The 22,152-nt window shown below is 48.3% G+C and overlaps 2 protein-coding genes across 20 annotated transcripts in view; one reads left to right on the top strand and one right to left on the bottom strand.

Annotated features, from left to right (window-relative positions):
- LOC119177843 (uncharacterized) overlaps positions 1-22,152 on the top strand; it is a 66,981-nt gene that overhangs the window by 18,338 nt on the left and 26,491 nt on the right. The window lies entirely within an intron of this gene.
- The window catches only part of LOC119178420 (uncharacterized), a 36,827-nt gene that overhangs the window by 8,899 nt on the left and 5,776 nt on the right, over positions 1-22,152 (bottom strand). For 11 of the 12 annotated variants that reach the window (XR_005110701.2, XR_012893907.1, XR_012893906.1 and 8 more), the window contains one exon: positions 14,104-14,480. The exons of the other annotated variant lie outside the window; for it this stretch is intronic. Coding sequence is in view for 4 of the 11 variants with exons in the window: in XM_037429618.2 (XP_037285515.2) it covers positions 14,104-14,480 (377 nt within the window). In the remaining 7 variants the exon portion in view is untranslated. The remainder of the gene's footprint in view (positions 1-14,103; positions 14,481-22,152) is intronic. 12 annotated transcript variants of the gene reach the window in all.

The raw sequence follows: 22,152 nt of genomic DNA, 5'->3' as shown, positions 1-22,152 counted from the left end.
ATATATTGTAGAGAAGCCGCCGAACACTGAAATAGGTCGAACTCTCAAGTGCTTTCTAGTGGGTCTGCCCAAGAAGAACGCCGCTCGCGCGGAGAGTCCGTGCTTGGCTGTTACTGTCGCCATTGTGTAGACTCGCTGTGTGCCGGGTAATAAACGCCATAACAAATTGGCGGAGAGTGCTACGATCCTCTTCGATGCCCTTGGAACTACGCTCACGTACCCTGCAATCTACCATGTCCCACGACGCCTCTCAGCAAACGCCTCCTCCCATGCCACCCCCTTGTCCCGGTGTCCCCAAGATCGGCGATCCACCCATCTTCACGGGCGCCGATGGCACTGACGTGGAGGACTGGCTCGCCATTTACGAGCGCGTGAGCATCCCCAACAAATGGGACGAGGACGGCAAGTTGACAAACTTGGTGTTCTACCTTGCGGGCGTTGCAAGTTTGTGGTACACCAACCACGCGTCCGAGTTCGCAACCTGGTCCGATTTCAAGAATGCTATCACCAACGTTTTTGGCCGCCCTGCCCTTCGCAAGCTGCAAGCCGAGCAGCGCTTACGCGAACGCGCTCAGCAGGCCGGCGAATCATTCACCAGTTACATTGAAGATGTCCTGGACCTGTGCAAGAAATCCAACGAGAGCATGTCCGAATCAGACAAGATCCGGAACGTCATGAAGGGCATTGACGATGATGCCTTCATGATGCTGCTAGCCAAAAACCCAGGCACAGTAGCTGAGGTCATCACGCTGTGCCAGAGCTATGAGGAGCTCCGCCGGCAGCGTTCGATGACCCGTCGCTCTACACCACGAGAAGCAGGGCTTGCTGGCTTGGAGGCGAGATGTGATCAGGTGGCGCTGCTGGCAGACCTAAAGCCCTTCATTCGTGAGAAAATCGCGCGCCAGGTCTCTCTCCTTCCCTTTGCCCACCCACCGGCTGTTCAACAATCAGCAACTACTAATCTTCCACCCATCCGCCGAGCGATTCAGCAGGAAATAGCGGAGGTCATGCCTGCGTACCACCCACAACAACTTCCGGCCCCTACGCCCCCAAGTTACGTCCAAGTGGTCGCAAGGCCGCCTCCAGTCGTTCAAGCGCCTGCACCACTGACTTACGCCGAAGCTACCGCACGACCTCCGTCCTAACAGCGGGTATGCCGGCTGCGTATGTTGGCGCAACCTCTCAGCCTCATTTTCAGCCCACCATGCAGCCTTTCCAGCCACCGTTCCGGGCGAGACCCACCAGGCAAACCGATGGCGCACACCGGACAACCGGCCCATCTGCTTTGCTTGCGGTTACACCGGTCACGTAGCCCGTTATTGCTCTCAACTACAGCCGGCTCCCATTTCTTCTCCTGTTGCTGGCCACCTTAGCTGTTTGTATAACGACGAACTGCCGTCTGTGCCACTGTCGTCTCGCCCAGGTCCGTCTGCTCGAAGGTCGCCGTCTCCACGACGTCGGTCTCTGTCCCTTATGCGGCCAAGTTCTTCTGCTCATGAGCGGGAAAACTAGTCATCGCAGTCCCAGAGGCAAGGACTGTGACGCTATCGCATTGTGGAAGCCCTCAAAGCCGCCCATCTAATGTCGTTGACGTGCTTGTGGACGGTGTTCATGCATCTGCTCTTATTGACACTGGGGCTGCGGTATCAGTTATGAGCGAAAACCTTTGCCGCTTGCTTCGAAAAGTGACGCCGCCGATTTCTGGACTGTCCCTTCGTACCGCTAGCTCACATCGTATTAATCCTACAGTAGGCTGCACAGCTCGCGTTGTCGTTCAGGACGTTCTGTATGTCGCCCAATTCATCATCATTTCTGCATGCTCTCATGACGTTATCCTGGGATGGGATTTTCTCTCCCGCAACGACGCCGTCATTCATTGTGCCGCCGCCGAAATTGAACTCTCGCCCTTCTCGCATTTGACGCCAGAAGACGGTCCCTCGACACTGAGCAAGATTCTTGTGAAAGACGATACTATAGTGCCTCCAAGCTCGACGATGGGTGTATCGGTCTACTGCACCGGTCTCTCCGACACAATTGCACTCGTTTCGCCATCCTACCGTGCTTCCAGAAGGAGAGGGTCGCTAGTACCTTTCGCGATCGTGCAAATCACCCTGGGCAACGCCGCTATTTTCGTGACCAACCCATCCCCGTACACTGTTACCTTGGTTCGAGGGGAACGTCTCGGCAGAGTGGAACCAGTCGACGACGCACAAGTCCTGGACGCACCCGAAGACTCGCGTTGTCCCGATTCGCGTACCATCAGTGCTGTTTGTACTTTTGACCCATCATCTCCTAATGTATTTGGCCCATACATTGATGACGACCTAACGTCAGTACAGCGTTCCCAGCTTCTAGACCTGTTGCAAGAATACCGTTCTTCTTTCGATGTCGGGCGAAGTTCTCTCGGTCGTGCATTCACTGTTATGCATCGTATCGACACTGGTGCCCATCCACCATTACGACAACGTCCATACCGCGTGTCGCCTGCTGAACGCCGGGAAATTAACGAGCAGGTTGACGATATGCTCCGACGCGACGTCATTTGGCCCTCGGACAGTCCATGGGCGTCTCCTGTTGTTCTTGTTGCGAAGAAAGATGGTTCTGTGCGGTTCTGTGTGGACTACAGACGGCTCAATAAGATCACTCGCAAGGATGTCTACCCACTGCCGCGCATCGACGACGCAATTGACAGCCTTCACGGAGCCCAATTTTTTTCTTCTCTCGATCTGCGCTCGGGGTACTGGCAAGTACCCCTGGCTGATGACGCTCGACCGAAGACTGACTTCATCACACCCGACGGCTTGTACGAATTCAACGTCATGCCGTTTGGTCTGTGTAATGCACCTGCGACATTTGAGCGCATGATGGACATCGTTCTGCGCAACTTGAAATGGCACACGTGCTTGTGTTAGCTCGATGACGTTGTTGTCTTCGCTCCAGATTTCTCCACCCATCTCCAACGTCTAAAAGAAGTTTTCGCACGTGTGAGCAAGGCCAGCTTGCAACTAAATCTGAAGAAGTGCCGCTTTGCAGCACGCCAACTCACCATCCTAGGGTACGTCGTGTCCAAGGACGGCATTCTTCCTGATCCTGCCAAGCTTCGGGCCGTGGCCGAATTCCCCAAACCTGCGTCCGTGTAAGAACTGCGTAGTTTCGTGGGCCTGTGCTCATACTTCCGACGCTTCATACGAAACTTCGCCACGATTAGGCCTGTGCTCATACTTCCGACGCTTCATACGAAACTTCGCCACGATTATATTGTCACGGGCTAAGTAGATGCCTGAGGATGACGACGACGAAGTGCTGAACGGGAACGTGCTCGGACTGCAGCAGCGTCGTACGCATTAGCTCGCCAGTATATTCGCCAGTACACATTTGTTCATCAGTGTATACTTTATTCCCCGTAACATCATTGGTGGAAGGTGCGGGGTACCACTCGCTATACAGCCCAACGAGCTGGATCTTCGCAGCGGACGGCGCATTGCAGCTACCACGATGACTGACCAGGCTACTCAATGTCAACAAGATCCGTCAGCCCCGCCGCCGATCGTTGTGGTGCAACCTCGTGACCCAGGTCCATTCAACGGCACAAGTGGCATAGACGTCGATGACTGGCTTGTTCAATATGAGCGCGTCAGCAGCAGCAACCATTGGGGTCCAACGCTTATGCTGGCGAACATCATCTTCTACTTGCATGGCACGGCAAAACTCTGGTACGAGACACATCAAGAAGAGTTGACTAGCTGGGACGTCTGTAAGCAGAAATTGCGCTATCTATTTGGGAAACCCATCGGACGTCAAGTGGCCGCAAAGAAAGAGCTTGCGACTCGTGCCCAGACATCCACGGAGCCGTACATCGCGTACATCCAGGACGTGTTGGCTTTGTGCCGCAAGGTCGACAAGGACATGCTCGACGAGGACAAAGTCGGACACATCCTGAAAGGAATTGCGGATGACGCCTTCAATTTTCTCCTGTGCAAGGACTGCTCCACGGTGGAGTCGGTCATCGAAGCATGTCGTCGCTTCGAACAGGCAAAAAGTAGGCGCATAGTTCACCGATTTGACCGCCTTCCCAACACGGCGGCTACGTCCTCTTGCGAAGATTTGCCCACACTACACCAACCACCGGCGCCAGAAAACGTCACCAGAATAGTTCGTCGGGAACTCGAGGCCATGGCTCCCGCTATGTCTAGCGTCAGCGCGCCAGGACACAACCTCGGTGCTGTTTCAATGATACAGGCCGTGGTTCGCCAAGAGATCGCGAATATGGGCATTTCGCCACCTCATCAAAATGCCTCTGCCACTTCCAGCTCGGCTCCAGTCGTTGCGGCTGCCACTCCGAACCGCACGTTCGCGCCACGACGAAACCCAGCTGAATGGCGCACTCATGATGATCGGCCCATATGTTTTACGTGCCATCGGATAGGACACATCGCTCGCCATTGCCGCAGCCGGTGGACCTCATCACCTCGATCGAGCTTCTACGATTGGCGGCCTCGCTCTGAACGTGCACCTTATGCCCCGTCCTACCGTGCTGAGACAGGTGCAGAGTATAATCCAGAACGTCGGACCAGCCGCTCGCCATCGCCCGTGCGTCGTCAGTCCCGCTCGCCCCAACCCCGCCGTGCTCGGTCTCCTTACGACCGTCGCTCGGAAAACTAGCCGGTGCAGCCCCCGGAGGTGACGCTGCATACACGACTTGGACTGCAAATCCTCTGATTACTCCCGACCAGCGGTGCAACCTCCTAACAATTCTCGTTGATGATTTACCTATAACGGCTCTTATTGATACCGGTGCACAAATATCTGTGATGAGCTCAGACCTCCGCCGCCGCCTCAAAAAAGTTCTGACGCCTGCGATTGCACCTACCGTTCGTACCGCGGATGGGAGTACTCCTGCTGTGCTTGGAATGTGCACTGCGCGATTAACAATTTCTAAGCATCAAACTTCAGTTTTGTTCGCTGTACTGGAAAATTGCCCTCATGACCTAATCCTTGGACTCGACTTTCTGACTTCACACGCTGCGCTCATTGACTGTTCCAAAGGTCGCTCGTCGACATTCTCACCAATCCACCAGTCCTAGCACACTTCGACCCATCTGCTGCTACGGAGCTTCGTACTGACGCCAGTGGCCACGGCATAGGCGCAGTGGTCGCGCAGCGGCAACAAGGAATGCACCGCGTCGTCGCGTATGCAAGCCGTCTGTTGTCGCGCTCGGAACAAAATTATTCCATCACAGAACGCGAGTGCTTAGCTCTCGTCTGGGCCATTGCGAAATTCCGACCGTACCTGTATGGCCGACCATTCTCAGTTATTACGGACCACCATGCGCTTTGCTGGCTCTCCTCACTCAAGGACCCTACGGGACGCCTTGGTCGCTGGGCGCTGCGCTTACAAGAGTACACTTTTTCCGTATCCTATAAATCCGGACAACTTCACAAGGATGCCGACTGCTTGTCCCGTTACCCAGTCGATCCCCCTGACACGAGGGAAGATGAGCAAGAGGCCCTCGTTCTTTCAATTACCGACTTCACCGACATAGCTGCTGAACAACGCCGCGACCCCTCTTTGCGTGCTATTATCAATGGTCTGCACTCTCCCCACCCTGACCACTCCTTACAACTGTTCGTTCTTCACAACGACATCTTGCACCGCTACAACACCCGCCCTGATGGTGCTGAGCTTTTACTCGTTGTTCCTGTGCATCTTCGCTCAGACGTTTTGGCCCAGCTGCATGATGCCCCCTCCGCTGGACACCTAGGGGTGTCACGCACGTATGACCGCATTCGCCGCCGATTCTTTTGGCCTGGCCTCTACCGTTCTGTGCGACAGTACGTTGCGGCATGCGACCTCTGCCAGCGCCGCAAGACACCTGCTCTGAGACCTGCTGGTACCCTCCAGCCCATTTAAGTACCAGATGAGCCATTTTTCCGAGTCGGCCTCGATCTTCTAGGACCCTTTCCCGTGTCGGCCACCGGTAATAAGTGGATTGCTATTGCTACCGACTACGCAACGCGGTATGCCGTTACACGCGCCCTCCCCACCAGCTGCGCTACTGATGTAGCCGATTTCCTTCTTCATGACATCATTCTGCGTCATGGTGCTCCTCGTCAGTTGATCACCGACCGCGGCAGCTGTTTTCTATCTAAAGTAGTCGACGAGCTCCTGCGATCCTGCTCTACCCACCACAAGTTCACTACAGCGTACCATCCGCAAACCAACGGCCTCACGGAACGCCTCAACCGTACCTTGACGAATATGTTAGCGATGTACGTTTCCAAGGATCACAAAGATTGGGACATCCACTTACCTTTCGTTACCTTCGCATACAACAGTTCACGTCATGATACAGCTGGATTTTCCCCTTTTTACCTACTGTTCGGTTATGACCCGCCTTTGCCCATGGACACCATGCTCCAATCTGACGCCGCCTCATCGACTGCTTATGCTCGTGATGCCCTGGCCCGAGCTGACATCGCCCGCCAAGTCGCCCGGGATCGTTTATGTGCCTCGCAGCTTAACCAAAAGAGTGCTTACGATCGCCGGCACCGCGACGTACAGTACTCTCCGGGGTCACTCGTCTTGCTGTGGTTACCATCACGTCGTGTTGGTCTCAGCGAAAAACTGATGTTTCGTTACGTTGGCCCCTACCGCGTCATACGCAAGGTCACCAGCGTGACCTATGAGATAGCTCCACTCCATACCACGTCAGTACCAGCTTCAGTCCCGACCGATATAGTGCACGTCTCACGGCTCAAGCCATACTTCTCACGCCACGAGAATTGATCGCACCGGGACGGTGCTTCTGCCGCCGGCGGGTAATGTCACGGGCTAAGTAGATGCCTGAGGATGACGACGACGAAGTGCTGAACGGGAACGTGCTCGGACTGCAGCAGCGTCGTACGCATTAGCTCGCCAGTATATTCGCCAGTACACATTTGTTCATCAGTGTATACTTTATTCCCCGTAACAATATCACCACTGACGAAGCTTCTTGGAAGTAACGGGCCCCTCAATTCGTGGTCGTCAGAGTGCGACAACGCGTTCTTGAAGCTCCGCCATTTGTTGACATCTCCTCCCATTCTCCGCCACTACGACCCTACGGCCACAACAGAGGTGCACAGGGACGCCAGTGGTGTAGGCTTCGGCGCTGTCCTGGCGCAGCGCAAACCCGGATTCCCTGATTATGTTGTGGCATATGCAAGCCGTACGCTCACGAGAGCCGAGACAAACTACACCGTCACGAAAAAAGAGTGCCTGGCGATCGTCTGGGCTCTTACAAAGTTTCGACCTTATTTGTATGGTCGCCCATTCGATGTCGTCACCGACCATCATGCACTATGCTGGCTGTCATCATTGAAGGATCCCTCAGGCCGCCTCGCCCGTTGGGCTCTTCGCTTACAAGACTACAACATCCGCGTGCTCTACCGCAACGGACGCCAGCATGTTGACGCCGACGCCCTCTCGCGCTACCCTCTGCCTGAAGCTGACGTGCTCTGCTCAGTATCCTCGGTTGCTGTTTCTGCCATTGATGTTGACATCATCGCTACCGAACAGCGAAAGGATAATTGGATCGCCCAACTGATCGACTTGCTCTCTGATCCGTCCGCAATGCCATCCACGCGTGCCTTGCGTCGTCGAGCTCACCATTTCGCCATTCGTGACGGCCTCCTGCACCGGCGCAATTACGACGCCGATGGCCGGCAGTGGCTACTTGTAATAACCCGCAGTCTGCGGTCGGAGATATGTGAATCCTTCCATTCTGATCCACAGTGCGCGCACTCTGGGGTATTCAGAACCTACCATCACATTAGACAACGCTACTTCTGGCGCGGGATGTACCGCTACGTCCAGCAGTTCGTTCGCTCCTGTCTCGCTTGCCACCGCCGCAAACCGCTCGCACACATGTCTCCAGCCGGTCTGCAACCGTTACCTTGCCCTGACCGTCCGTTTGGGCGCATAGGTATCGATTTGTATGGACCACTCCCTCTGACGTCTACTGGCAACCGCTGGGCCATCGTCGCCGTAGATCATTAAACGCGATACGCCGAAACCGCCGCTCTCCCTGCGGCTACTGCGCGTGATGTTGCGTCCTTCCTACTACAACGATTCATACTGCGCCACGGTCCACCCCAGAAGCTTCTCAACGATCGAGGCCATGTCTTCTTGTCAGAAGTCGTCGACGCCATTCTCACCGAGTGCCATTCTGTCCACCACAAAACTACTGCTTACCACCCGCAGACGAATGGCCTGACCGAACGCTTAAACCGCACCCTCGGCGACATGCTGTCGATGTACGTCGCCGCCAACCACACGAATTGGGATACCATACTGCCCTTCGTCACCTACGCCTACAACACCACCCCTCAGAGCACGACTGGTTTTTCACCTTTCTTTTTGCTGTACGGAAGGCACCCGTCACACACCATCGACACGATACTCCCGTACACGCCGGATCCATCTGAGTGTACACCTATTTCCGAGACGACCAGGCTTGCTGAAGAGTGTCGCAAGCTTGCGAAGACTTTTACAAGGCATGAGCAAGAGCGGCAGAAGAGTATTCGTGATGGCTCCGCCACTTCTGAGCCCACGTTCCTTCCTGGTTCCCTTGTATGGCTCTCAATCCCGACCTCTGTAGCTGGCCTTTCTTCCAAACTACTCCCGAAATATGAAGGTCCCTACCGTGTGATCGAGCGCACATCTCCGGTCAACTATCTTATCGAGCCAATTGAACAATCTTCGGACATGCGCCGCCGCGGGCGCGACATAGTCAACCTGGAGCGCCTGAAGGCTTACTATGACCCGCTCGTAGTGACAAGCTGTTAGGTCGCCAGGCGGTTCCCTCTTCGACCCCGGGGTAATTGTAGAGAAGCCGCTGAACACTGAAATGGGTCGAACTCTCAAGTGCTTTTTAGTGGGTCTGCCCAAGAAGAACGCCGCTCGCGCGGAGAGTCCGTGCTTGGCTGTTACTGTCGCCATTGTGTAGACTCGCTGTGTGCCGGCTAATAAACGCCATAACAATATATATATATGTGTGTGTGTGTGTGTGTGTGAGAGGTGGTACTTCAAGAAAACTTCACTTATTACATCAAAGTTTCAGTCAGAGCCTGACCTTTACACAAACAAAACTTTTCTGTTTACTTCCGTTCTCATATACACGACAAACAAGAGGGCAAGAAAATGAGAGAGAGAGTGGGAAGGGGCAAAAGTTTGCTCATTGGCTATCAGGAGGAAGGACCAAGAGTGACACAACGCCGCCGACAGTTGAGGGGTTCGCAAGAGAGCTAATGCAACGGCTATTACTCCTTGTTAAATGTTGTCGCTGTATTCTGTCATGTAAGGAAGGATGAAGAGCGGGTGAAAGTGCAAAACAGACGGTGTGCAATTCAAATTGGCTGATAAAAAAAAAGGTGAGGGGGGGGTGATTGATCGATTCATATGTGGGGTTTAACATCCCAAAACCACCATATGATAATGAGAGATGCCGTAGTGGAGGGCTCCGGAAATTTTGACCACCTGGGGTTCTAAACGTTCACCCAAATTTGAGTACACGGGCCTACAACATATCCGCCTCCATCGGAAATGCAGTCACCGTGGCCGGCATTCGATCCCACAACTTGCGGGTCAGAAGCTACTTAGCGGGTAGTAGCTACTTAGCTACTAGACCACCGCGGCGGCGAAAAGGGAGGAGGTGCTTAAAATAGGTGCAGCTGCCGCCAACGTGGCGTCGGAAAGTGGGTGTCAATGAGATATGTTGCCGTGCTGTATTGCTCTTTCGGGCAATGCGTCATCATCATCATCAGCCTGACTACGTCCACTGCAGGACAAAGGCCTCCTCATGTTCCGCCAGTTAACCCGGTCCTGTGCTTGCTGCTGCCAATTTATACCCGCAAACTTCTTAATCTCATCTGTCCACCTAACCTTCTGTCTCCCCCTAACCTGCTTGCCTTCTCTGGGAATCCAGTTAGTTACCCTCAATGACCAGTGGTTATCCTGTCTACGCGCTACGTGCCCGGCCTATGTCCATTTCTTCTTCTTGATTTCAGCGATGCGTAATGCGTAAAGAGCTATGCATAATGCGCAATACGTAAAGAGAGGCATTTCTGCCGACTCGATTGGCGAGTGTGCTCCTTTATCTGGTAAGAGACGCCCGCTTCTAGAGCGAGAAAGAACGCATTGAGTGTGCGTTAGTGATTTCTTGTCAAGGAATAACTGAGGATAGCAGGAGAAAAAAAAAGAATAAGAAAATAGAGGTTGTGGCAAAAAGGAAAGAGGGAAAGAAGGGAGAGAGTGGGGGGGCTTCCATTCGGAATGATTGAGTATGACTCTTCCCAAGAGTCAACAATACAACACAGCGGAATGCAAAAGGCGGCACACATGGAAGGGCGAAAAACACTGCAGGTATGATCATCGAAAGCAATGGCTCGCACATGCGTCTTTGCTGGTTGTCCCGCTGGCTTCATTTAAGGTTGTTTATTTGCGCTTTAAGGCTCGTAAAACAGGAAGACCACGTGAATGCTCATTTATTCCTTGTTTAAGGATGTTGAATTTGTACATTAGGTATGATTCTCGCTGTTCCTGCTCTCTCTACGAGCGGAAATTTTTTTGGACTAGTGTTATTTTAATAGAATTAGAGGTGTCCCCTTCTGACTAAGTACGTTTTGAGAATGGGAAGGTTCGGTTGTGTATTCACATACGAGCAGCGGTAGTTGAATCTGATTCAAAAAGGCGTATCAGTCTATCCAAAGTAGATTAGCGCAGATGCCACATTCCAATCGGTAGACAACGTTTGAGAAGTCGGAGTTAGGGTCGCCATGAACGATGCGTGTAAAATTACTAGCGTACTTTCAGCTATCGTGGTTGTTTGCATGTGCTTAAGCATCTCACATCTACTTTTCTCTCAGGGATGAAAATTGACTTGTCCTATTCTGTTTGCTTTAGAGTGTGCGACGACGTAGTCCCTAACATTTTTCGTGCACCCTTATGCCACCTTCGGCGGCATTGCGAAGAGCATTTTTTAGGCGGTTGCCTTGTTCTATAATATTGTAATGTCATTTAGGATTTCGTTTTGTTAACGTTCGGTGCATCACTAGTGAATGTGAGAAAGTCCTCTCTCGCAAAGCACTCCAGTGTCGTTGGCGGTGTGTCACTCTGGGTCCTTCTTCCTGATAGCCACAAAGCAAACTCCCCCCCCACTTTCTTCCCCTCTTGTTTATTGTGCATATAAGAATAGGAATAAGCACGAAAATTTTGTTTCGATAAAGGTCAAACTCTGACTGAAAGGTCCACGCAATAAATACATAAATACAGTTTTCTTGAAGTGCCACCTCTCATACCTTTATATATACGGCAACCAGAGCAAATCCCTCTTTCAACATATATTATTATATCCATCTCTCCCAACTCCCATGGGTGACAAGAAGTGCTACGTGTCTGCTAAAGCAGAAGTACAGTGTAAATAAACTTGCGTTAAATAACTGTTATAAGCTGAATTCTTGGATACATTAAACAATGTGACAATGTTTGGCCAACTAGTAATGGAATCAAGAAAAGAAAAAATCTGCTTAATATAAATAGCTATATTGTTAAAGGGCCATGACACCGTCACTCAACAGTTTGCGGTTTTCAGCGACAGATGGAAGTAGAGGGTGTACTGTCCAGATACATGTATAAAAAATTCACTGTAAAAGAAAATTTCAGTGCAAACTCTAAGAGCTAGAAGTCGGCGGCTATAAACTGTGCCCCCTGCTGGTGGCCGCGATTTCGCCATGACATGTGTGACATGATGTACTGCATTGCATGCAGCCATTATTTATTGACACTTCAGCCACTGAAAAATGCTCTATGTCAATGCCAAGCTGAAAAAAGCCAATTTAGCTCGATTGCACACGTAGCTGATCAAGCAACAAATTTGTTTAACGAAACACAGATGCTCGCAAAGCAAGCAGCTTGTTACGACATGGCTTGCGAGCGCACCAGTGTTGCCCGACTTTCAAGCCGCTCGCCTGGCTGTGAAAATATTCTACCCTAATTTAGGTGCTCGTCGAAATGCACTAAAATTTCACAAGCTTGCTAGGGAATGTACAAGGATTAACCAACATAGCACAGATTACTATGATAAAAAATTAAGAGTCAGGTACCTTTAAGCCAATTTTTTTTTTTTGTGTGGGGGGAGGGGGGGGGGGGGACTCTGATGCTGCGCCTTGCCTGCCAGCCAGATCACAGTCAACTTGCAACTGTCCTGATAGCAAACAAGATCATGTTCAAATGTGCCAGCACCACAACGAACTCCAGATAGCTCGCACATCAAAATTTCTGGTGGTGGCATTGCACAGGCGGGGTTAGCCTGGCCTAAAAGGCCGGCAACTGTTTCCCCTAAGTATCTCTTAAATTGAAGGGGTAAGTCATCAGATGTCACTCAACCCAGTGTCTCGCAGGAAAGTCATCAGGATACATTGCACGCTCTTCCTCGTCGCCGTGTGTCCTTCAGGAAAAATGACATCTTGCAATGCCACATGCTGTGACCTTTCTGCAAGCTGTGTATTATCTTTTTTCTTTCTCTGTCAAACTGCGGGCACAGCCAAACGAAATTCTCTATGTCACCGATGTCACCACAAACAGCACAAAACGGGGAAGCGCCTCGCCAAGTCTTGAATGACCAAGCCTGAGTGTATGCAGAGTCTCGCTTGTTCTCTCGAAAGTCCGTTGATTACGCATGACTGATGCGGAAACTTGTGGATCGCCCTGAAGTGATTGTGTACAACATTCATGTTATTTCTCTCACAATGCTTTGTGTCATAATAAAAAGATGTGCTCATTTGGAATGGCACGATGATTTAATGAACAGCAACTCATATCAGTTGCAGACTGGCTGAAAGCAAGCAAGTGTGCTTGACGTCACTACTTTCAATCCTGAAGAATCAAAGAAATGCTCCTTTTGTCATTACGTTTCCACTACAAAGCCACTTCATCCACGGTTGTCAAGTCAAAGGTTCGAATGCACCTGGCATGCTGTCATTTTTTATTTTAGAAGCACTTGGGATGAGACATAATTCTGATACAATGAAAAAGTTTTTCCAGTCAATAATATCTGGGGTTTTACATCCCAAAACCACGTTACGATTATGATAGATGCTGTAGTGGAGGGCTCTGGAAATTTTGACCATCTGGTATTAACATTCACTGACATCACACATCACATGGACATCTAACAATTCGCTTCTATCGTAACCTGACCGCCGTGGCCGGGACAGAAACTGTGACCTTCAAGTCAGCAGCCAATCACCATAACCCGTGCTCCACCACGATGGACATATGATAATGCGATAGCGTTAAAGAGCTTGTTTCGCAGAAATTCCAGTGTCAGCTTTGTTGGTCGCGAGCGAAAAATTATCATCTTTGCTTGACCAAAAAATCGAGAAATATGCAAATAAAATAAGTCATAAAAAATTCTGGGTCTGAGTGATGGTCAACCCGAGTCGTTCGCGTGGCAAGTAGGAGTTCTACCGCACACTCTGCTTGTGAATATGATGAAAAACTTTCTCTGCTTGAAAATGCAGAGAAAGTTACTTTCAGGCTTTACAAACACATGTGACCTGATACATGCCTCACAATACAAAATATTCCCATAATGATGCGTGGTTCATTGCCACTGGGCATCAGAACACGGCGCTATCATAATAACTTTATAGTTTAAAGCCAGTAACCCACTAGAAAAGGCACACACGCTACTGCACTTGCTAGAGGTTCTTAAAGGGAAAAGGGAAGAAATAAGCACGGTGTCATTACTGTCTCTCTCTATGGAGGACACCTACACAACATCGAGCGGGGACGATGGGGGAATGGGAGTTTAAGGATAGGAAGAAAAAAGGTAAGAGAGGAACAAAACAAAAATTAAGTATTCGCTCCGCCTCTCACAGTGCGCGCCCGAACAACAGCGAGGACTCGCAACCATCCGGAAAAGTCGCCGAGAAGGCCGGGGAAAATATTCGCCGAAGAAGCTTAATGAGCCGAATGGCGCATTGAAAGGGATGTGCACGAAGCACTTGCCTGGGCGCGTAGCCTAGGCACGAAAGAAAAAAAAAATAGTTTGGAGCACTCACAGAAGCGAGTCCTGAAGGTACCAATGTGTGTGCACCACTGGCCGACAATATCCTCGGTGCGGTGGAGTCATGTACAGCAAGAGCCGCAGCCATTCGTTCGATGGTGGCAGTCTGGTGGCAGTCGGGGCACTCGTAGGAGCCTGCGGAGTGATTGCCGGACTCATTGAAGCCAGCGTACTCGTAGCAAGCCGTGTGGTGGGCGCCCAGGTCGTTTGGCTGCCACCGGTGAGAACGTCCCGGAACGAGAGGCCCTTCTCGACCGCCAGACTGCCCCGCTTGTCGGTGTTATTGACTGTGGTCCCGGCATGCTCCAGCACTTGGCAACGCGTCAGAGAACCGTCTGAAGAGGCGAGAATGACGGCAGCCTTGCGCTGAACCTGCCAGAACAGGGAGCGCAGTTACATATCTATCCTTGTATCCCAAGTTTAACAAAACCACTTCACCCTCGTTGACAAAAGCCCAGTATTCTATTGCCCTCTAAGATAGGGAACGATGAGACAACGCCAGTGATTATGTTGAAGGGACACATGACACTTCCTGAATTTAGATAGGAGGATGCATGGAACAAGTGGGCTGAAGTTTTGTTTAACACTTGTGGGGACTGTGCACTGTGGCTGGTGTGATAAAGGTTGTGACGGTAATGCCGCTTTTCAGGACAAGCTTGCCACAGCTAAAATCCACAAATAAGTTCACGATATGAATGGCTCAAGAGGCATTGATGAAGTTTTCGATGAAAAATGCACTTTAGCTAAGGTGTGCACAAGCGTATCGCGTGGTGGATTTCTTCATCGATAGAGAGGTCAGACCGCTTGTGGCAGATAAAAAAGGAACTTTCGCACCTCTTCTGGAAGGGGTTGTTTTTTGAAAAAGCAAAGCAAGCAGTGAAGAAAGAACTAAAGCCGTCTGAAGCAAAACTGACTGAAGTTAGGAAGAAAGCGGTCACCACTCTGCAGGAAGTGAATCTGGGGCACCTGCGTGCCAGAGTGAAGAATGGCTCTGTTTTAAAGGTGTCTTTCACAGTGAAGACGCACAAAGAGGAAATACTGTTCCGTCTTATAGTGCCAGAACAAGGCCGCTGGCAGAGTGAAGTGCCTGGCTACCTTCAGAAACAACTTTTGTCCCTCTGTGTACTGGACCCGTTCCATGTCGAGCATTCCGAGGAGGTAACCCAGTTGTAGAAGGAAAGATGCGAGAAAGTACTGTCAGGTTTCAATATAGATAGGCAGGGCCTTTTCAATTCATTGCCACATGACAGGCTTTTTATAAGTTTCAAGAATTGCATCAGAGAGGAAGACAATGAATAGGATTTCCGGCAAATGTGTGATGCATCGATGGGTGCCTTCCTTGAATCTTTTTGTGTATTTGGCATCTACAGCAACTGGTATTTTCATGAAGGGCGTACGAATATTCGAAATTTCGAATATTTTTTTGGGTAGTGTCTCCTACTCTACAATCGAACCCCTTTATAAGAGACTCCAGCGTGCCTGCAGTAAAACAAGAGTCAATAACAAAATGCATACGTGGTATTCTGCTTATAAGAGACATCTGATATGAAAGACAAGAATTCCTGCTCCGAGGATGCCTCTTATAAAGCGCTTTAACTGTATTTCATTCGCACTGGGATTTTTGCTATTCAAGCTTACAGAAGAAAAATACAGTTGTTTGATTAATCGTGGCCTCTTCAAATTTTTGTTATGCTTCATTTCATTACATTCTCGCTTTGCAACAGAGCTGCCTTTCAGGCTTTGCTAAAGTCGCTAATATATTGCCTTCAGAAAACGCTAGTTCCAGCAAGAAGATGACAAATGTGACGAAAATGGGGGCTCAGTAATGCTATTTTAGACCTGAAATTTGGGCAGGAAGTCTAAAAAAGTGGATGCCAAAGATTTTCAGCATCTGAAATTTGAGATGTTCTTACATATTGACGCTTACGACGCAGATGTGGAGCTCGGGACTCCAAGAGAGCTCAACTTTGTCTGCCACATAAGTTGGGCTTCCACAGAAGTTGAAAGAGGAGAAGAGATTGAGGAAATAGCGTCTTTGCCTTTTACGTGCAAAGTATTGCCAGCAACACCTTGGTTGATTGATATGTGGGGTTTAACGTCCCAAAACCACCATATGATTATGAGAGGCCGTAGTGGAGGGCTCCGGAAATTTTAACCACCTGAGGTTCTTTAACGTGCACCCAAATCTGAGCACAAGGGCCTACAACATTTTCGCCTCCATTTGAAATGCAGCTGCCGCAGCCGGGATTTGAACCCGCGACCTGCGGGTCAGCAGTCGAGTACCTTAGCCACTAGACCACCGCGGCGGGGCTACACCTTGGTTGCACCAAATCACATACATACGGTTCGACCTGTGCATTGCCTCATTTTTGATATGAGAACTATGAAACACCACCCTACCAGTGCTTTATCAGTCTAGCAAGAAGAAACAGTCGCTATCTCATAAGGATATGCTAAGGAATCCTATTTAACTTTCTTGCTGGAATTTCACTTTGAACTATCAGAAAATTACTCTGGAACTATTAAAAAAATAGTAAAAAAATATTCGATTTATTTTGTACTCACACTTCAATATCGAATTCGCTTCACGCCTAAAATTTTGCTATTCACACAGCTATAGTTTTTTTTTATTCAATGGTTTATAATTTGCATACAGTCATGTGTAAAATCTGCTTCGAGTGATTTTTTTTTTAGCTCAATTGATTGTGCCTTGAATCGTGCTCTCTGAAGAGTTGTGGTTAGAACGTTGCTGATGATTAGCTGACGTTCGTAGAGGACAATAGGTGCATGGATGCGAGTGTGTGTTTTGTAAGTGTTTAAGGATTTAGAGGGCACGCTTAAGTTTCTGTGTGAAGTGCAGAGCAAATAACGCATACATATTTTGAACCTGTCTTTAAGTTTTGTTGTGCATAATGTGTGATGCACACTCTCTGCAGTGCAAAACCCTTTTCTGACTATCATTCGAGGATGTGTAAGGCAGTGAAAGCTGGCGTGGGGGTGTCCTGCTTGACGGTGTCACTCGGGGGAGTAGTATTCACATCTTATGGCAGAAAGCTTCACAAGACAGGTTGGGCGCCTAAGGGATTCGAGGTTCTCCGAGTAACACTTGACCTCCTTTGTAGAGAGGCTTTTTCAAAAAGTGAATAAAGAAGCGAGAACGTTGAAAAAGGGTTCATCTTGACAACAGAGCAACAAAATGAAGATGAAGATGAAAGAAACAATGGGACAGCACAAGATGAACACTAGCTAACTTGCCAAGATCACCGTTCTTCTAACGGTCAGAAGAGGGTACTGATAAAAGCAGAGTTCCTTTGGTATCTGGGTCTCCCATAGTTTGAAAAAAGTGGGAGCCAGGTATGGATGTGATGTGGTTTTTTTTTTTTTCGGGTGGTAACAAAATAGCCAGATTTGCGCAACGGTAAACAAAAAGTTGCAAAGGGAAGGTTCGGGTGAACCACAAGTGAGACATCAAGCATCAGGAAAAGTCAGTTCAAGAGAATGGCCTATAACATACCTCATTTGTCACGTGGAAAACGCTTTGTCAAAAAGACAGAATGCTGTTTAAATAACAGATTGCGTTACCACAGGGCCTCTTTGAGTGGACCGGCATGTTCAAACCTTTCACTGCATGGAAAGAAATGCAGCTGCGCACCTGAGCTGGCGGAAGTAACTGCGCTTGCAAGATTAAAAGAAAAGACGAACGCGAGATTGAAGAGGCGTTTTTTATCAACAGATTTGGTAAAGCATGTGTAGAGAGGCCGCCAATAGCACTGCATTCTATCGAGATGGGTATGGGTTTCCTAATTGCCAACCCCTCGATCTCTCATTTTCCAGTTTAGGATTACGTGTTTCTTTTCATGAGTAAATATGCAAGTGTGTTTTTCTATAAACATGAATTGATAGTGCTGTGTACATGTGCCCCTTGCTGCATGTGCTGCCTTTAATAATGCTACCATACCAACTTACCCAGATCTCATTATAGATGACAATCTCGTTTGTTACAGCAGTGTAAACCTATGCAGGTGGCTCAGGTAACCTTCCTGTGTGCTACAAAGTCAAGTGGCTCATGCTAGGAAAAAATTATAATGATTTGACTGCCATCGAGGAGGACAAGTATTTGAGCAAATAACAATAAGTACCCATTGTACACAAAGAACACAGGCAATGATTAGATTTCGAGAGGAAGTACAAAACACAGAAAATCCAAATTTGAGGGGCGAGGCAAGCAAATGCAGCTTGAACAGGGATAGTATGTTTCTTAGATGAAAAAAAAAAAGTTTTAGCGAGTCATGAAGCAACAACACACGACAGTGGGGAAACAGTCAAGCGGAAGCTGCAATGGCTGATGGTAAAGAAACGCTGTGAAAGAGGCAATCGTTACGCTACTCTGCAACATTATGTTTTGAACAGAAAATATAACAGGGATAAAGCAGAGTTTACTTTCATTGTTTTCTGGTGCAATTGTTTCATTATCAAACACTACAATTGAAGAACGTGTTCTCAAATGTTTAATAAACTCGTCGAATGAAATTGTGGAGGCATTCTTTAAGACTACTAGCTGCTAGAAACATTAGTAGCAGTGAACTGACACAGAACGGCAGGTTTTATGTAAGAGATAGAAAAATGGCAGCATGTTTTCTAGAGCAAATGTTCTTCATAGCCTGAATTCTGCATGAGCTTACATGAAAAGAGGGGAGCTGCATATGTCTAGTATTCCAATAAAAGAAAAAATCGATTAGTACTACAAGAAGGCCACCAAAAAAATATACCTGCAGTTGTAGATGAAACTTATTGGTGACAAAAAAATTAGAAACGTAGGTGTACAATGAAGTCAGCTGACACAGATAAGGGTAATTTGAAATATTGTTCTGGAAACACTTTCGTCACAGTGTATAAGAATAATGCTGAAAATGATGATAATGTGTTACTGTATAAATATAAGATACGTGCAACCACAAAGTGGCAGCTGAAAGTTTCCCATCGTGGCGAATTTTCTAAGCTGCCACTAAGGCAGTAAAAGGAGAAAATAATATCACACTCAGGCAGTCTGTATAATAGAAACTAGTATGCTAGCGAGAAGAAATGGCATACCTCAATGAGATTTTGGGGTAGAGTGCCCTACCAGTAGAGTGCCCTACCAGTATAGTGCCCTACCAGCCACAGGAACAAAACCTCCATATGGTACAAGACTTTCGCGTTGTAGCAGCATGTGCCCTTTGAACACTGCCAAAATATTGTGCTGGCGCTGAATATATAGGCCAAGACCCATTTTGCTTCTCTTCCCTCTCTCTTTTTTTTCTTTTTCGTTTGGAAATTGGAAGAGGGGTGATCGAAATGCTGATGCCCTTCCCCTCAGGACGCGTGAAAAAGGATGTCGCGCTTGTTCTCCATTGTCAATATCAAAGAGGTTCGCCTCCTCGACTGACAATGACAGACAACCTCCCCACAACCAGTCCAGAAGGTCCACCTCCTCGAGTGGTAGTGTTAGGACGGCAGGGGAAGGTTGTATAGCCTTCTCACAAAGTAGCTATTGTCAAAGCAACGCAACTATGGCCATGACAATATCTAGGGCAGGCCCATGGCAGACAGGTTTATGTGCAACCATGACGAGTGCACCCTTAAAGTGAGTTCGTTCGTACACCCTGAAGACTCGACAGAATGAGTACAGACGAAAAACTTAAATGATACAAATTAGTTTGTTTTTCACAGAGCATGGCTTGACACTCCGGCGCCGGGTTATTTGGATTTAGCTTGGTCCGTTCCTAGGTATCTTTTTATTGCTTCTTCATACTGTTGGTTATGTATAGCTCGGGGTTGCCGAGAGTGCAAAAAGATTGTCGGTTTTAGTAACTGACGCTGATATCTGTTTTCAAGGATGTTATGTATTGTTGTTTCATTCTCACATGCGTTAGGTATTCTTTTTATCACTCTTAGACACCAACTTTACTTATCACCAAGACAAGTTAGATATCTCATCACCTGCGCCTTCTTGAAGTATAAATCATCGTGCCATCATGGTTTCCAGGATCAGTTTCGCCGTGTATGATATAGATGTGCATTATCTTTGATATTTTGTCCTGCTGTAGGCATTTGTATATTATATCCTTTTCTTTTCGCTTATAGATTTTGGGTTGCGTTTTTATCACCTTTATCTTGCTCTTCTGTGTATAGATTAACACAGGCAAGTTCTAGCGCATAAAAAGGCTTGTTGAAGTACAAATAGACTCAGTTGAAAGTGGGCGCTCGTCTGTGTGGCTCCTTGGTCTTCGTCTAAATTGCGCTGAAGCCTATCCAAGAATGTGATAACACATCCACACACTTCCAATTCTGCCTACATATCACATCTCTAATTTTGACAAAATGTGAACAGAATGCCTCGTTCGGATCACCCGTGATGCAACAGAAACAATGTGGTCCTCGTAAATTAGAGATAAGAGCAGAGATTAGGAAATCGTTTCCAAGTTTTCTAATTAGACAAAAACAAGTGTGCCTCATCAGCAGTCAGTGTAATCTTCACGATACATTACACTGAGCATCCACCCCCATTATTAGCTGACATGATCCCAATTACGAGGTAAATTTCACTTTGGTCTTAGAAACAACATGCTCTTACATCATTGGTGTAATATATAAACAAGGTGCTTCACACAGTAAACTAAGAGAACGCGAAGGTCAAAATGCACACAGTATATAATGCTGGAAAATGACGAGAAATTTACTAATCAGCAATTCTTTTTCCAGGCACACATAACTAGATTACAGACTTTAAGCTTTTTAGAAAGTGCCACTCTTAGCATGGCCCCCATTTTCAACAAAATGTGCAACCATTAGGTCTTCCTCTTGGTCAAACATTGCGTTGGGATGGGACACGCAGTTAATAAGACGAGCAAGTGCACACTAACAACTGGTTACAATGAAACATAAAATTGGTCTTTTTAACAGCCTCACGTCACATGACAAGTCAATACCCTTTCAGGTTAACAATGTAGCAGCTTAAAGGAGCACTGACACAAAAATTGTGCCGCTTGTTTTTCTTTTGTTGCAATAGATGGCTTCGGTGACAAACTGGCTCGCGCCGAACGGCCTACCCTAGCAGACTTCCAGTGCGCCACTTCCGGTAATGCTTTTTCAATGACCCCGATGGTGTTTTCGCTGTGTGTTTGAGTTTGCTGCTCTATTATTTCTGGCGCATTCCTTAGGATGTATTTGGTACCACTTCTAGCGGCCACATGAAGGAGCTCGATGTAGTGCACAGCAGTTGCAGGTGCGACCACTGTTGCAGGTAACATGGCTCGCGTGGCCGACGAGCGTCGCACAAAATATCCGCTGTGGTGTTCCGTTGAGCACAGCCCCCTCCTCCGTGTTACCTCTGGCAGTGGCCGCGCCTGCAGGAGAAGCTTGTAAGCGAACTTAATTGGGCCAGTTGGTTCTGCATATCGATGTGGATGCGCTTTGAAGACGTGGACAGAGAATTGACAATGCACACCTGTGTTTTTCCTTTCCGCGTCTTCAAAGCGCACCCACATCGTCGACATGGAGGAGAAGAGTTGCCCGATCTATAGTGAAGTTGTTCAACTCAGCTTTTCGACTAGAACTGAAAACCTTCCTCCTATAAAACCCCGAACATATTTGAGTTTTCGTCCAAGCACACAACCTCTAGAAAAAATGCTTAATTTCGCGCCTGTGTCACATGCCGGGCATTCTCTAGATAGAACATCGCTGTTCGGAATTTCTCGAGATCCAAAGTGTTCGTGTGATCGATAGTATATAAAATCTACTGGTTATGTGATGACATCCGCTGAGGCTTGGTCACGTGGACTATGTATTATGGTTTACTCACGAGTAAGCTATTCATGAATCAAACTTTTAAGTTGAACCCACATAAGCCATGTTCACACCAAAAGCTAAATGAGCTAAAATGCAGCGATATTAACTAGTGGCAGAAAAACAGGTGATGAGTCATTTCTCGCACATATGAGTGTCCACTCACTGGTGTCGCTTTTGAAAAAAATCAAATGCAGCGACAACGAAACGTGGACACCAC

Source organism: Rhipicephalus microplus, chromosome 1, assembly GCF_043290135.1.
Source record: "Rhipicephalus microplus isolate Deutch F79 chromosome 1, USDA_Rmic, whole genome shotgun sequence".
In the NCBI taxonomy this organism is placed as follows: domain Eukaryota; kingdom Metazoa; phylum Arthropoda; class Arachnida; order Ixodida; family Ixodidae; genus Rhipicephalus; species Rhipicephalus microplus.
The sequence above is the reverse complement of the archived record's forward strand: the minus strand, read 5'-3'. Positions and strand labels throughout refer to the sequence as shown.